The 14,078-nt window shown below is 30.9% G+C and overlaps 6 protein-coding genes across 7 annotated transcripts; 3 read left to right on the top strand and 3 right to left on the bottom strand.

The window, feature by feature from the left end:
• Window positions 1-770: 770 nt before the first annotated feature.
• On the top strand, window positions 771-2,897 carry OCT59_005429 (uncharacterized protein; the record flags this gene model as incomplete). The annotated part of the gene is made up of 7 exons (XM_025333603.2): window positions 771-790; window positions 873-1,111; window positions 1,185-1,392; window positions 1,470-1,716; window positions 1,788-1,943; window positions 2,009-2,179; window positions 2,244-2,897. 7 exons carry the CDS (start codon window positions 771-773, stop codon window positions 2,529-2,531), a joined length of 1,329 nt encoding a protein of 442 aa, XP_025170876.1. The 3' UTR covers window positions 2,532-2,897.
• A 6-nt stretch (window positions 2,898-2,903) lies between these two features.
• OCT59_005428 (uncharacterized protein) lies at window positions 2,904-4,496 on the top strand (the record flags this gene model as incomplete). Its single annotated transcript, XM_066138358.1, has 3 exons — window positions 2,904-3,390; window positions 3,461-3,521; window positions 3,613-4,496. The coding sequence occupies 3 exons, from the start codon at window positions 2,904-2,906 to the stop codon at window positions 4,100-4,102; spliced, it is 1,038 nt and encodes a 345-aa protein (XP_065997504.1). The 3' UTR covers window positions 4,103-4,496.
• OCT59_005427 (uncharacterized protein) lies at window positions 4,332-7,741 on the bottom strand (the record flags this gene model as incomplete). The annotated part of the gene is made up of 18 exons (XM_025320654.2): window positions 4,332-4,377; window positions 4,471-4,540; window positions 4,616-4,682; window positions 4,774-5,027; window positions 5,112-5,208; window positions 5,291-5,359; window positions 5,485-5,586; window positions 5,647-5,758; window positions 5,839-6,017; window positions 6,108-6,294; window positions 6,367-6,452; window positions 6,521-6,752; window positions 6,833-7,020; window positions 7,087-7,158; window positions 7,223-7,287; window positions 7,360-7,437; window positions 7,512-7,631; window positions 7,708-7,741. 18 exons carry the CDS (start codon window positions 7,739-7,741, stop codon window positions 4,332-4,334), a joined length of 2,058 nt encoding a protein of 685 aa, XP_025170874.1.
• A 110-nt stretch (window positions 7,742-7,851) lies between these two features.
• Window positions 7,852-9,476, bottom strand: OCT59_005426 (uncharacterized protein). The gene is made up of 6 exons (XM_025320653.2): window positions 9,207-9,476; window positions 8,993-9,137; window positions 8,760-8,896; window positions 8,597-8,697; window positions 8,399-8,516; window positions 7,852-8,326 (listed from the first exon to the last, which is right to left on the bottom strand). The coding sequence occupies exons 1-6, from the start codon at window positions 9,459-9,461 to the stop codon at window positions 7,943-7,945; spliced, it is 1,140 nt and encodes a 379-aa protein (XP_025170873.2). The 5' UTR covers window positions 9,462-9,476; the 3' UTR covers window positions 7,852-7,942.
• A 142-nt stretch (window positions 9,477-9,618) lies between these two features.
• Window positions 9,619-13,026, top strand: OCT59_005425 (uncharacterized protein; the record flags this gene model as incomplete). Its single annotated transcript, XM_066138357.1, has 9 exons — window positions 9,619-10,531; window positions 10,863-11,389; window positions 11,473-11,550; window positions 11,624-11,779; window positions 11,853-11,943; window positions 12,013-12,115; window positions 12,195-12,274; window positions 12,345-12,592; window positions 12,653-13,026. The coding sequence occupies 9 exons, from the start codon at window positions 9,619-9,621 to the stop codon at window positions 12,818-12,820; spliced, it is 2,364 nt and encodes a 787-aa protein (XP_065997503.1). The 3' UTR covers window positions 12,821-13,026.
• On the bottom strand, window positions 12,854-14,017 carry OCT59_005424. Of its 2 annotated transcripts, XM_025320650.2 has the most exons (6): window positions 13,900-14,017; window positions 13,780-13,835; window positions 13,592-13,669; window positions 13,432-13,524; window positions 13,259-13,348; window positions 12,854-13,167 (listed from the first exon to the last, which is right to left on the bottom strand). In XM_025320650.2, the coding sequence occupies exons 2-6, from the start codon at window positions 13,780-13,782 to the stop codon at window positions 13,114-13,116; spliced, it is 318 nt and encodes a 105-aa protein (XP_025170869.1). In that variant the 5' UTR covers window positions 13,783-13,835; window positions 13,900-14,017; the 3' UTR covers window positions 12,854-13,113. The 2 variants fall into 2 exon arrangements, with proteins under 2 accessions (XP_025170869.1, XP_065997502.1); XM_066138356.1 differs by having other exon boundaries at window positions 13,780-14,017.
• Window positions 14,018-14,078: the final 61 nt, after the last annotated feature.

Here is a 14,078-nt window from a genome sequence, read left to right as displayed (position 1 = left end):
TTGCATATTCAACAGTCCTGACCAAATTAGATTTTTCAGTGGTTTCTCCTTCTTTTTGTAAATTATCCTTATTTATATCTGACTGCATAGTCGGTAATGATGTTATTCGTGCCTTTCCTTTATCCATTGTGTTCACTGCGGGTGGTGCAGTTTTTTCTACAAGCCTAAGTTGCGCGTTATCAGGCTTCCCGTTTTTTTGAGGCTCGTTTAACACAGGGTCTTTAGCTAAACGTCCATCACTTGGTAAGAAATCTGTGTCATTCATGGATAAAGTGGTTGGTTTAGGTGTTGAGGCACGGCGCGTTGGAACACTTTTCTTAATAGCTACATGTTTAATAGGATTATTAGCTTGTGTCGAACCTTCTTTAGGCAAAGAACGGCTTTCCAACTCCATTTTGGAGATGGGGTAAAGTTCCATAAACTAACAATATCGATTCAAAGCCTGTAATGTGCTGTATCCTGTACGTAAAAAAAAAAAGACCAGTAAATTGGGTAACTTCTTGGATCCAACAAGGAGTACGAAAAGTTAAAACAGAGTCCGTGAGGAATTTTGTGGCGGTAATAGTTTTAACTTTGTTTTGTTGACTTTTATGGTAAAAGAATAACACTGGTAATCGGCTTATAAAATCTGGACTGATATACAGGAATTATGACTGAATATCAAATCTAGCATGTTAATACTATGTTAATACTAAGTGGACTAAAAATTTAAAATTTTTATTTCTTTTTCGGTTTAGATAGCGATTTTTTTTAAAAACCTTTAGCTCGAAATGTCGTCTTCAAAATCCAAGTATTGAAATTTATCTTTATACATTTAATGTTTAAGCGTAATCGCGCAATTTCTTGCAAATACTTATTAACATAATTTCTAGGAATAAAAATCGTGCCGACTTTAATTACATATGTAGTTTGAAATATCGACACATCCCTCCAACACCGGAACATTTACCACTCGATCTTAGTTGGAATGTTGATCTTAACTATTTAACAGAACCCGATTCATTTTTCGAATCATTTCAGGCTTCTCGTCTCCCTTTAATAAGTGATTATGACCTAGGAATGAAAACCGAACTTAGTGACTACCCGGGACTTTTTCTTGGGGATGAATCAGGTTTATTGTTTTTATTTAATTTATTCACAAATTTATCTTTTGTATTAATTCTTTTTTTGTTCTTTTTTTTTAGGGTTAAATCCCCGAAGAGAAACTACTTCATTTGATATAAATGATCAAGCTTTGCTTTGTGTAGGTAAAGATCCAGTAACTGTAAATCAGGATTTATCAAGGTTAAAAAGATTATCGAGAAATGAGCCTAAAGAATGGTTAAGACGTACACAGTACTTAGATTCAGAAGCTGTTTATAAAACAAATAAGACGACTACGATGGAGAGTCGGTAAGATAGATGGTTTAATATGCATGTCGATTTAATGATTAAATAATGGTTTAGTAGAACTAACGAAAATCCTTTAGGATGGCTGCTCTGAAAGCTAATTTAGACCTGGTGGATCAATCTCATGAAGAGCAGATTAAGGCCATTGATAGAACTTTTGAAAAAGCAAATGACCCAGAATTTCTTTCAACATTAAAACATCCATCAAATTCTTCATTAAAGGTGAAAGAAATTATTCCTGTTTTTCCGGAATTTCAAGAAAGTTTACGTGGGCAGAATAAATTTGATAGAGATCCGTGGGAAGGATATGAAATTGATGATGATGAAGTGAGTAATAAATAATTATAATTATATGATTATAATATGAGATGTTTAAATCATATTTAATTTGTTAAAAGGACAAAGGAGCAGAAAAGGAACTGAGGATGAGCAAAGCCATAATAATTCCGGGCGAAGACCGACATGGAAAAAATCTATTTCGACTGTATGTTCCAGATGTAGAATCTGCAAATAGACTAGTGAAAATTAAAAGTTTTGACGATACAAAAAACGAGGTAGATTTTATTTATCTTTAATGCAATACAATATATAAATTAACTAGGTTTCGTTGTCATTATAGGCGTATCACTTTAAATGGGTCAGAGATTATAATATTGATAGTGATACCGTAATGGAAAATCAAGATTTATTATTTGTAGAACAAAATCCAACTGATGGAAAAAATGAGAAAATATTTTCTTATTCTGAACTTTATGTTGCATCAGTACTTAAACGTAGAAGGGATACCTCGGTAAATATAATAATGGCCTGTTTACCTTTTTTTCAATACTTATGGTTTATTTCCATTTTAATAGGAACGAATACAAATGCCTGAATTACAAGGCGGTAGTACGTACCTTAACGTAGAATATGTTCAAAACATTGAAAAAAGGATGCCGGAGAGACTAGATAGTGATGATAATGATGATTTTGATAAGGACATTGACAAAAATAGTGATATATCTGGGAAACGAAAACGCGATGTCAATGATGATTATACAGATAATTGGACATCTAACAGGAAATTAAAGACTGATAATGATGAAAAGGAAGGATTATTTGACGAAGAACTTGGCAGCGACAACACAATTGATGCTGACTAAATTCTATATTAAAATTTTTTTTAAATAAGTTTTATCACACTACTAGTTCTAGTGATTTAGTAATTAATAATTTATAATCTATTAAGATAGCTACATTCTAAGTTATTTATATAAATGATATTTCAAAAAACAATTATCAGGTCAATTATAATAATTTGAATATTAAAAATATCAAATAGAAGTATAGAACAAAAAATCTAGAAGTTTGATTTTAAAGATTCTTGATTTTAACCAAAATTAAGTGGTAAATCAGTTGTCAATACATGTTGTTACACAATTTTAGATATTTTTTTCTTTTTTTTTGTCGAACATTTTTTTCTATTACTCTATCTCAAAATACATTTTATAGTACGATCTTATACTGCATTCAATATGGCCGCCTTTTCTGCCAATTGGCGTTTTAATAAAGCTGACTATATTAATAATACTCCTTCTCGCCGAGATGGAACTTCTCTGACAGAAGAACGAATTACAAGAAGGGTAGGAATGAAATTCCTCCTAAACGTCAGTTGGAACTTAAATATACCTCAAAACACAATAGCAACGGCGGCAACATATTATCATAGATTCTTTATGTTGAGGAGCTTTAAAAGACATCACAAGTATGAGATCGCCGGAGCATGTATATTATTAGCTTGTAAAACTGAAGAAACAATGAGAAAAATATCTCAAGTTTCTTCAAGTTGTGCAAAGTTTGCGCGAAAAGATCTATCGCCTTATGTCAAAGACGAAGGGGAAATTGAGCATTGGTCGAGGACTATTAAAAAAAAGGAGCCGATGATCGCAGCAACCCTCTGTTTTGACCTAGCGATTAATAAGCCATATAAAGTACTGCTCGACTTCGTAAAAACACTGAAAGGTAGTCAATTTTTTAATTACTGCTATTCACGTTCCTCGAATTTATTATACTTAATAATTAATTGATATAGGTGTTGAAAAAAATGTGTTGCAAAATTTTGCATCTCATGCTTGGGCAATAATAAACGATAGGTAAAAAAATTGAAATGTATTGTGTCAAATTATTTATTAATTGAAGTTGGAATAAGTTATACGCTAATTCATATATTAATTCTCTTTAAAGTTACTTAACACCTATGTGTCTATTTCAAAAGCCCGAAACTATCGCAAGTGCCGCAATATACATAGCGGCTCAAATGATGGATCTTCAATTAAACATTAATCCAAGCAACGGATTATTATGGTGGGAAATTACTGATTGTAATGTTCGTGAATTAGGTATTTGCGTACAAGAAATTTTGGACTCGTATCGCATTCCTCGTGAGGAAGAAATGAGCCCTGATGTTCGAGAAAACGGCTCCATAAATCCTTCGGGGACAGTAAATGATAATTTAAATAGAGAAATTATTAATTCGGGGTCAACAACACCACTCATGAATCACACGACACATGTAGAAACGAGAAACGGTGTTCATACTCCATATGACAATCCATCTCCGTCCATAACGAATGGTGTAACACCCGCTCAGGACGATGAAATGGAGGATGGTCAAATTGTGGAGGATGAAGCGGCAAATGGTAAAATTGAAGATGATGAAATGGATTTGGGTTAAATGAAGTGATTGAGGGTGTGAAAAGAAACACTTGTCATAATTTTATAACTAAGTGCTTGACTTATTATCAAACAAAAAAAAAAATATTTATATATTTTGCGTATAATCGCAAAAATTCTCATAATTATAATTAATTTATACTTCTCTCCCCTTTCGCTAAAAGTAACTTAAAAATTTAGATCTTTTTTTATTTAATATAATTTCAATGCAAGCTACTTACCTTATATTTTCAATGAGCTGGTAAGGATGTTTTCCTAATTTCATAAAAATGAGGACTATTTAAGTGTATATATATATGTTTAGTATTTAAATTAACTATAGAACGACATTTAAAAAATAATTGTAAATAAAAGACTACGATGCTTAACGCTAATTCAGTTAGCCAGGCAGGATCAATTATTGTTAACTCTCGCATAAATGCTTTAGTTGTGGAAACAACTTATTTTGAAAAAAAAAATCGTTTAATAAATAAATTTTATTTTTTACAAAAGACGGTTTCCTTATAAATAATACCTTCATGGAAAATAACCCAAGGAGCATTACGAGTAAATAATATGGAAGATGGGTGTACATGTAATTCCTATTTTTTGAAAAAAAATAAATAAATAAATAATCATATTACTATAATTTAAATAATACACGTGACATGAAATTTTAATTAAGTAACGTACAACATTGTCTCTAACAGATCTAAACGATCCATCAGATTGCATCTTAGCAGCGTGAGCAAAATATCCACTGACAAGACATTTCCTAATTTTCACAGTGTCATTTCCACATGATTCAATTGGTACATCAAATCTTACTAAATACTTTTTTAATTGCTCACGAATTGATAAAGCGCGAGAAAGTGCACGAAAATTTAAATAACGTTGATGACACCATCTTGCAGATTTCTTTCCACGGGTGACGAAGGCATTAAATACTTATAGAGTAGATGATGTTTTAGATGTTATATGTTAAATACGAAATAAAGCTTGATTCCATATAAAATTTACATTTAACTAACCGTTCAATGATGTTATATGGTCACCTTCTTCAACAGCAAATTTTCGTTTCTCTTCTTCAAATTCAGCTGATGGACTTGAAGGAGTGACAAAAACATTCTATAAGTAGTAAAATTGAACAAAATTTATGATGAAAATTGACTATAATATTTATGAACAGAATATTTTTTTTATAGACTACCTGAACTGATATCATTGCAGCTATAGTAAGCATTTCTTCAGCACATTGATACTTATACGAATCCAGTAACTATAAATATAATTTTTTAAAATACTTTTAGATCTAATCGATTTCATGGTTCTAACCGATTTGAAATTGAAAAAGAACTGGCACAAAACAATAAGTCAGATGAAGAAAAAACACAATAACCATACAATTTTTCCGAGCATTGGATCGACAGGAAATTCTGCTAATTGCATCCCTAATGGCATGGTAAGCCGACCGTAATCATCAAGTGCTTTCAAAGAATATAATAACTAAGTGAAAAAGGAGATTAATAAATCTAAAAGGTTAAAAAAAAAATATAATGTTCATACTTCTAACGCTCGTATCATAAGTTCAGCGGGTGGGGGTGTCATAAAATCAAATCTTAAAACGTTATCAATTCCTAATGCTTTCAAATGGAGAACAACTTGAGCCAGATTGCTTCTATTAAATAATTATATTTATTAATCAATGTGTAATTGACAACTTTTTTTAAAAAATAGAATTCTGGAAAAAAAAATCACCTTTGTATCTCTGGGATACTGGCGTCTCTCAATTTATAAAATGAATCCTCTGTGTACAATCTATATGCTTTTCCAGGCATAACTCTACCCGCACGACCTGCCCTTTGTTGAGCCGAAGCTTTGGATATTGGAACCACGGTAAGGCTTTCCATCCCAGTTTTGGGATTATAAGCTCGTAACTGAAAGTATCAATAATATTCAATTCTTAAATCCTAAATATTAATTAAAATGAATCTTTCATAAAATACTATATTATTAACTTTATGTACTTTAACAAAGCCACAATCGATAACGTATACAATTCCTCCTATCGTAATAGAAGCTTCGGCTATATTAGTAGCCACTACTACTTTGCGAGTATTTTGTGGAGTTTGTTCAAATATTTCCAATTGTTGCTCGGAAGGTAATCCAGCATAAATAGGTAACGGTTTAATTTTCATGGCCGATCGAGGTAAGCTTTAATATTAATACAATATTAGGCATCCATATTAATTGTATAATATACACATTTACATTAATTTTAAATACGTTGTAGCTCTTTGAAAAATTTCTCCAACAGTTTTGTCAATTTCATCACGCCCAGTTAAAAATATAAGAATATCTCCTGGAGGCTCCTATATTATGTTTAGTCCACATAAGCACTCTAGACATATTAAAGCACTTCAAATTGTAAAAAACATACCTTTACATGAATATCAAAAGCGGTTTGAATTGCAGTTTCAACGTAATCTTGACATGGTTCTTCTAGGTAATGTATATCCACTGGAAACATCCTACCTTCCAAAGAAATTATAGATACATTATCCTTACTAGAATCATTCGTTGTATTAGTGTTATAAAACTCATAAAATGCTTCTGCATCCAATGTAGCAGAAGAAATAATAAGTCTTAATTCTGGTCTTCTTTTCTGAATTCTAAAGATTTAAATTATGATTTATCATAGAACAATGATAAAATAAAAAAAAGCCACGAATGTTTAGGTGTTATGCTTTACTTTTTCAGAATTCCCAACAAAAGATCAGTATATAAGCTGCGCTCATGAGCTTCGTCAATCATAATAACACTGTATTGTGTTAATAAAGGATCAAGAAATGTCTCTCGAAACAACATGCCATCGGTCATGTATTTGATACTTGTTAAATTTGGATCATAACATTCTTCGAATCTAATGCTATATCCGACCTTACAATACAATAAAAAGATTAATATCAATTATGAAGAATATGAAACGTGAACTTAATATCTTACTTCATTGCCAAGCTTTACATTCATCTCAGAAGCAACGCGATCAGCAACCGTCACAGCGGCCACGCGACGAGGCTAATAAAAATCGTTAATACCTCGATTTAAGTAAATATAATTGAAAAAAAAAAATAGATATTACTTGAGTACAAGCTACAATCCGACCACCTACTGTCCAGCCCGCTTCATGAAGATATTGGGGCAATTCTAAACAGAAATATTGTATGTTCAAATTTTAAGAAAATACGGAAAATATTCGAAACTGCACACTTAACTTACGCGTTGATTTGCCACAACCTGTTTGTCCAACGATAATTGTTGTCTGATATTGTTCCACGAGATAAAGTATTTGATCACCTTTAAATGAAAGGAACATAAGTAAACTTCTTTTGTAGACAGAGACGTTTTCGTAGTAAAATGGTTTGCATTACGTGATTTGAAAATCGGTAACCCCTTTCTTTGCTGTTGAATTGATAAATTAGTGTCATAATTAACAAAGGTCACTAGGTTTTCGTTTGTTTCTTTTTCTGCCTCGCGATCAACACTTATTCCTATAAATCCGCTAAAAGTAAAAAACTATTTTTTCTAACGGACATTTAATTAAACTTGCAACCAGGGTTTATGTACCTGGTGCAACAGTTCCTGGTTTCCAAAACGCCATTATATAAAAGTAAAAGGAAAAGTAGTAATTAATCGAACATTAATCGAACATTACAATATTGATCTACAAACATAAATCCAGAGTAAAATTATAATTATAACCTCAAAATTAGATAATCATCTAGGATTTTATATTTATTTTATTTAACGTAAGATTTATTACAGAAATTTTTACTTGATATATTTGGGCTAATGTAGACATTCATCTTGCCGGCTGTTTTCCTTTATTAGTTCTATCATTTTCCTCCTCCTCTTCAACTAACTTCTCTAAAAGTCTTTTAATTTCTTTCACTTCCGCACCACATCTTAAACATTGCCAGGTTCCGCCTTCTTGAAGCAATTTAGTTTTAATACAAAAATAACAATACTTATGCCCACAGTTCGTTTCATATGGATTGTGTACCTTAGACGAGATAACGGCAGATGCATTTGAAGCTGATTGATTCTCATGACATATAGCACAAATATGTGTAGGTAAAAAATCAAGTAAATTGGATCTGAAGTAAGATTCAGGGAGAAGTTTACGTTTTAAAAGGTTTTTAAGTTTACGCAAGTTAATAAGAGGCATAATGAAGAGAAGAAATTCCTATGAAAAACATATCAAAATTATATTAAATTTTTTTAAAAAAAGTTTTCGATATAAAAAAATCAAGTTTACCGTAAAGGCATGCCAAACCAATTGTCGATTTAAAAATTCAAAGCTAACTTGTCTATTCATTATTCTACGAGCATAAACTAAACGTATTGAAAGAATTCTATCAGTTAATGTACTGTACCTAAAAATAATCGTTCATACTAAGTTAGCATACTAACATTAATATAGAAATTTCCACATCAATTCTATATCTACACTTACTTGCCATCATATAAAAATATCAAAAAATTTAATAAAGACACTGTTTTATAAATGTTTTCCACTTTTTGCAATACTTTCCAGAATATATTTCGGGGATCATCCTAAATTATATCAAAAATATTTAGGTTTCGGAATCTCATATTTATATTAGAATCCATATTACCTCACTTAATTCACTCCATCCTTGCGCTATCACCAGCCGACTGATGCGAATCCATATATATTGACCTCCTACTGTCATCGCGATGTACGCAAATTTCTGAAATGTTGTTAATGGCGAGTCTTTGGTTATAGATTGTACTAAAAATATATTTATATGACGCGTATTAAATCAATCCGATCGTTTAAAATATTAAAAGACAATCAATTGCTTATACAAAATGATCAACTTCACACATCCTCCCCAATGTTGTTTCTCATTTCGATATTTAAGATTCTGCAATTGCGCGCCATAAGTCGCGCCAGACTCTAAAACGGTAAGACGATATATAAAATGCAGAATAGCAAGCAATTCTGGCTCAAAAGTTTGTTTAATTTGAGGCTGTAAAATGTACAATTTAGCAAATAACATTTACACATAACCTAATTATAATAGTAACAAAATATTTACGCTGAATAATAGCCACAATTGCTCTTTAAATGTTCCAAAAAGCTCAGAATCTAATAAGTCAGCGTCTAACTGGCTAACTCGCATAATGCGCAAAGGAGAAGAAGGAAAAGACGCTAACGAATTTCGTAGCGAAGATAGTGAACTTTGAACATTCAACCAATCATTCTTCCAGAAAGCAGCATTACTCGAATTCAAACTTGCGGTTGCCACAGAATCGGTAAGCAAATTATCTTTATTTGAATTGTTGGGAATCATTTTGTAATAAAAAAAAAAGCAATGTTAATGATCAACGTTATCTCCAAATTTAGTTTGGAGGTCAATGCAAGTTTGTACACATTGTATTATTATAAATTGATCTAACCATTCAATTCATTTGAATTTTGCCCAACTTGTTTGTTTCTAAACAAGGAAAATGACAAAGGAATCAACTTATACTTTTGAAGTTCACGCTCCTTCACCTCCTATTATTATTCCTGCCAGGAAGCCTAGTTCACATATTTCGGCTTCTGTAGCCCCTTCAGGAATGTCACCAATTACGGGGAATCCAATTCTTGTCAATAAATTATCAACACTTCCTTCTCAGCCTTCTTCAAAAAACTCTAGTCCGGATTTAACATCTTTGTCGTCTTCACCTTTGCCATTAAATCCAATAACGAATAAAACCAATAACATAACAAATACTTCTTTAGCCCCTTCTCCACGCTATTCCTCGTCATATTCTTCACCTTCTTCCTCTACTACGCATTTAATGAAGAAGGGTTTTCATTCCACGACAAGACTTCCAGATACAATTAGTACCAATAAAGAAGAGCCTGAGCAGATAGAAAATTTTCCTGAAAAACTAAAAAGAAATACAATGAAAAGATCTTTAAGTTATTCAAAAGAGCCTCATAGTTTATATTTTACTCCAACTTTTGTCCGAAATCCCTTTAACGATTGTGAAATATTTTCAATAGAATTAGACGAATCAAGTTCAAAAAGGACAAACAGTTCTAATTCCCTCAATGAATCAAATACATCTGGTTCATTAAAAGAAAAAGAAATGGAACGACATGATGATACAAAATTAAACGATTGGGATATAATTGAATTCCAATTATTAGCATTGGACAATTTCAGGAATTGGATGTTATGTTTTTGTGTAATTAATTTCGATTTAGAATTGGGGCAGGCAATGGATTTAATGTATCCACCTTTAGAGTTGACAGATGATGAAAAGAAAAATATTTGTTTTTCTGCATTCCCCGATTCGAATTCATTTGACGTGGGAGATACAGTATTTAATTTTCGTATAAGATGTTCACAATCTGGATTGGTTTCTTCAGGTTAGTCATAAAAATTAATTCATTTGTTATGTATGAATTTGGCATTGTTTCAAAATACGAGCATATTAGCGCTGGAAAAGTTCATTTTAACAGCTGCATAATAAATTTATTTTGTATGATAATTCAATTTATAAATGTTCAGATTATAATTTTGATATGCACAAATCAAAAGCGGTATAAAGTTTTAATACCTCCTGATCCATTTAATTTGGATGAGTTTGGTGTGTAGAACTATCATGGATGATAAAATTTAATATGAACATAAATGAGAAGTTATTGTTGAGAAATTAAACCCATACAATATATTGAGTAACAATGCTATATTAATTAGGTCCAACAGCCGACGCAGGATTTTTATATGGTTATGTTTTCTTCCGTCAAAAGAAAGATCCGCGAATAAGGCGTGGTTACTTTCAGAAGTCTTTAGTTATTTTATCACAATATCCATATGTTGGTCTTTTCTCAAAAATGGCCTCTATTCTTGGGCCAGCATATTTTGACGTTGGTAAACCTATGCTTGAAGCAGCTTGTCATGATATTGCTAGCTGGAAACCTCCAGCACCAGGAAACCATTTTGACCTTCCATTTCTGGGGAATGTTATACAAGTAGAATTATCACAACCTAATAAGCCACAGCTTCTTGAAACATGTCCATTTGATATGGCAAATTATCAACCAGAAACTCAAATTCTTGCTTCGTTACCACCAGTTACTATGTTTACATATTTTAAAGATATGTTAAAAGATTTATGGTTATGTTGGGAATTGATGTTATTTGCAGAACCTATTGTATTGATGGCACCTGATCCAAAAATATGTAGTGAGACTGTGTTAGAATTGGTGGATCTTATTAATCCAGTATGTTATAATGATATAATTAAATTTAATTTATTCGTGATTTTATTATTTATTTATTATAAATTAACTATTATTTATCGTAGATACCTTATTGTGGGGATTACCGACCATATTTTACAATTCAGGATTCGGATTTTAAGTCTTTTGTAACGAAGAACAAGGTGGACATAATTATATAATTTATAAAATATTTCATAATACATGAATTAAAATTCTTTATCATCCGTTTTATAGCCTTCTTCAAATATAATTATCGGAGTGACAAATCCATTCTTTACAAAAGCTTTACAACATTGGCCACATATAATAAGAGTTGGAAAATCTAAATCAAGAAAATCAGGTGACTCTTCATGGAAAGGATTAAATGCTTCATCGCTCGATTTTGTACAAGTAAGAAATATTTACTTAAGCAAATATAAAATATTCGTCGACGTACATCTTGTAAAACTATCATATTCTTTAGGGAGTAACAAGTAAACGAAAATCTGTTATAGCTAAAGATAAAGCTATACTGAAACTGCTTGCAGAAGCAATAGCTCGTGGATATCCACCAGGTAAGTTTATAACATGAAGAGTGGTTTAGAAATTTTATGCTAATAATTTTTTGATTTTGTAATTTGTAGATTATTTATTGAATAATATTTTGAGGAGATATTTCGTTGATCTCACGGAAAAATTTTTAGTGCCACTTAACCGATATTTTTCTACGTTAATACCATTTCATATGTATGTTTCTAGTAGAAAATGACTTAATGATGATATGATATTAAATTATTTATGTTAACAAAAAAATAATGCTTTTTAGAACACTCTCCTCTTCACAAGAACCTCCACTACTTAAGCCATTTAAAACTGATGTGTTTTTGAAATCGTTACAAGAACACGGTAATAATATTTAACATTATTTTAAAGTATAATTCTATTTTTGCATAACTAATAATTTTGTCGCGAATAGGACCACAAATACCTTTTAAATCAAAAAATTTTTCAACGACGTCTACGGACACTTATCTAAATTTTTACGCACAATTTCTAAAATGCGGTAATTTTGCTACATGGCTCAGACAACGTACCATAGAAGCACAAAATGAGTTACGTAAACGTTATTTACAAGTATTATGTGATGATGATGTAAGGAAATGGATGATTGGTAAAGACGAAATGGAATTAGTGGATTTACTAGTAAGAGTAAAAGACGAGTTGGTAAGTAGTTCAAGTTTCTATGTACATATATAATTTGTATTAAACAATTATATTTTGCAGAAACTATCAAGTAAATCGCCACAACAATCTTCATCAACGCGAGACAATAATGGCGTATTGCCCTCTATACCTACACCTAAACAACGTGAAAAGCTAAAATTACAAGCAAACATTATTATATCTGGACTTTCAAGAGATTTAAGAGAATCGTTAGCTGCAGGGATATAGTTTGGACAATTGGTTAAAGGTTCAGGATAAAATACGGATGAAATGTATAGATATTATTTATTATTTATAATTTATTTTGGGTTTAATTAATTTTTTTTATCTTTTTTGAACAATTTGGGATACAAACAATTTTTAGAACATCATCTTTATATATAAAGAATTAAAAAAAATACTAAAATTCGGTCTATATTACCACAAGACCTCAAACAATTATTATTGTTTAAAGTTTGATTTATTAATATTTTCTTATTACACCATTGTTCAAAAGAACTGAATTATTAAAATTCAACAAGTTATTTTTCCTCAATTTTAGCCAAAATTTCAGCATCACGGAAAAGTGTATATTCCTAATTGAATGAATTTGAAACATAATTTAAATCGTATATTTTAATCAAAAAAAAAAAATAATAAAAATAAAAATCAGAATACATGACTTACTTCTTCTCCAACTTTAACAGTACTACCTCCGTAGGATGGAAGAAGTACACGATCTCCAGGTTTTACTTGATTTGGAACGTGTTTTCCTTCCTAATTCATTTATGAGATATATAAAACACGCGTCAGAAATACAGATGGATGATAATTTAAAAACAAATCTATATTACAATCACCTTATCTAATGCACCTTTACCGACCGAAATAACCTCTCCCTCATTTAAAGATTCAAGTGATTTTTCAGGAATTAAGATACCAGAGGAGGTTTTCTAACGTAAATTTTAAAATTTTTTAGAATAGTGTTACACGATAATTAAAGTGATATAAATGATGTACCTGTACTGGTTTAATACGTTGAACAAGTACGCGGTCAAGAAGTGGAATTATAGCTTTTACATTCCTAGTGGCCGTTGCCTAAAAAAATTTTTTGAAAAAAAAAATATATTTTTTTTCACAACCGTTTTTTCACAAAATTATGCTTTTAATCGAAAAAAGATATATCTGAAATTTTTATAAACGCGTACCATTTTTATAATTATTTACTGTTAAAGATAGGTGTTTTTCTCAATACCAAATTAAACTGATCAAGCGACAAAGAATCAGAAATCTATATTTTATATATTGCTATATTCAGTAATACTTACGAATTCTAACCAATCGGGAAAAATTAAAAAATTTTTTTATGAAAAAGCGCCTCCGTCATTTAATTTAAAGGAGATAGAAAGTTGGAGAAAATTCTACGCAATTTATTTTACTTCGTAATATCAATATAGAAATTGATGGAATTTTTTTTAATCTCCAATCAAAACTTGAGATCTGTACT

The sequence above is a fragment of the Rhizophagus irregularis genome, chromosome 13 (genome assembly GCF_026210795.1).
Source record: "Rhizophagus irregularis chromosome 13, complete sequence".
NCBI lineage: Eukaryota > Fungi > Glomeromycota > Glomeromycetes > Glomerales > Glomeraceae > Rhizophagus > Rhizophagus irregularis.
The sequence above is the reverse complement of the archived record's forward strand: the minus strand, read 5'-3'. Positions and strand labels throughout refer to the sequence as shown.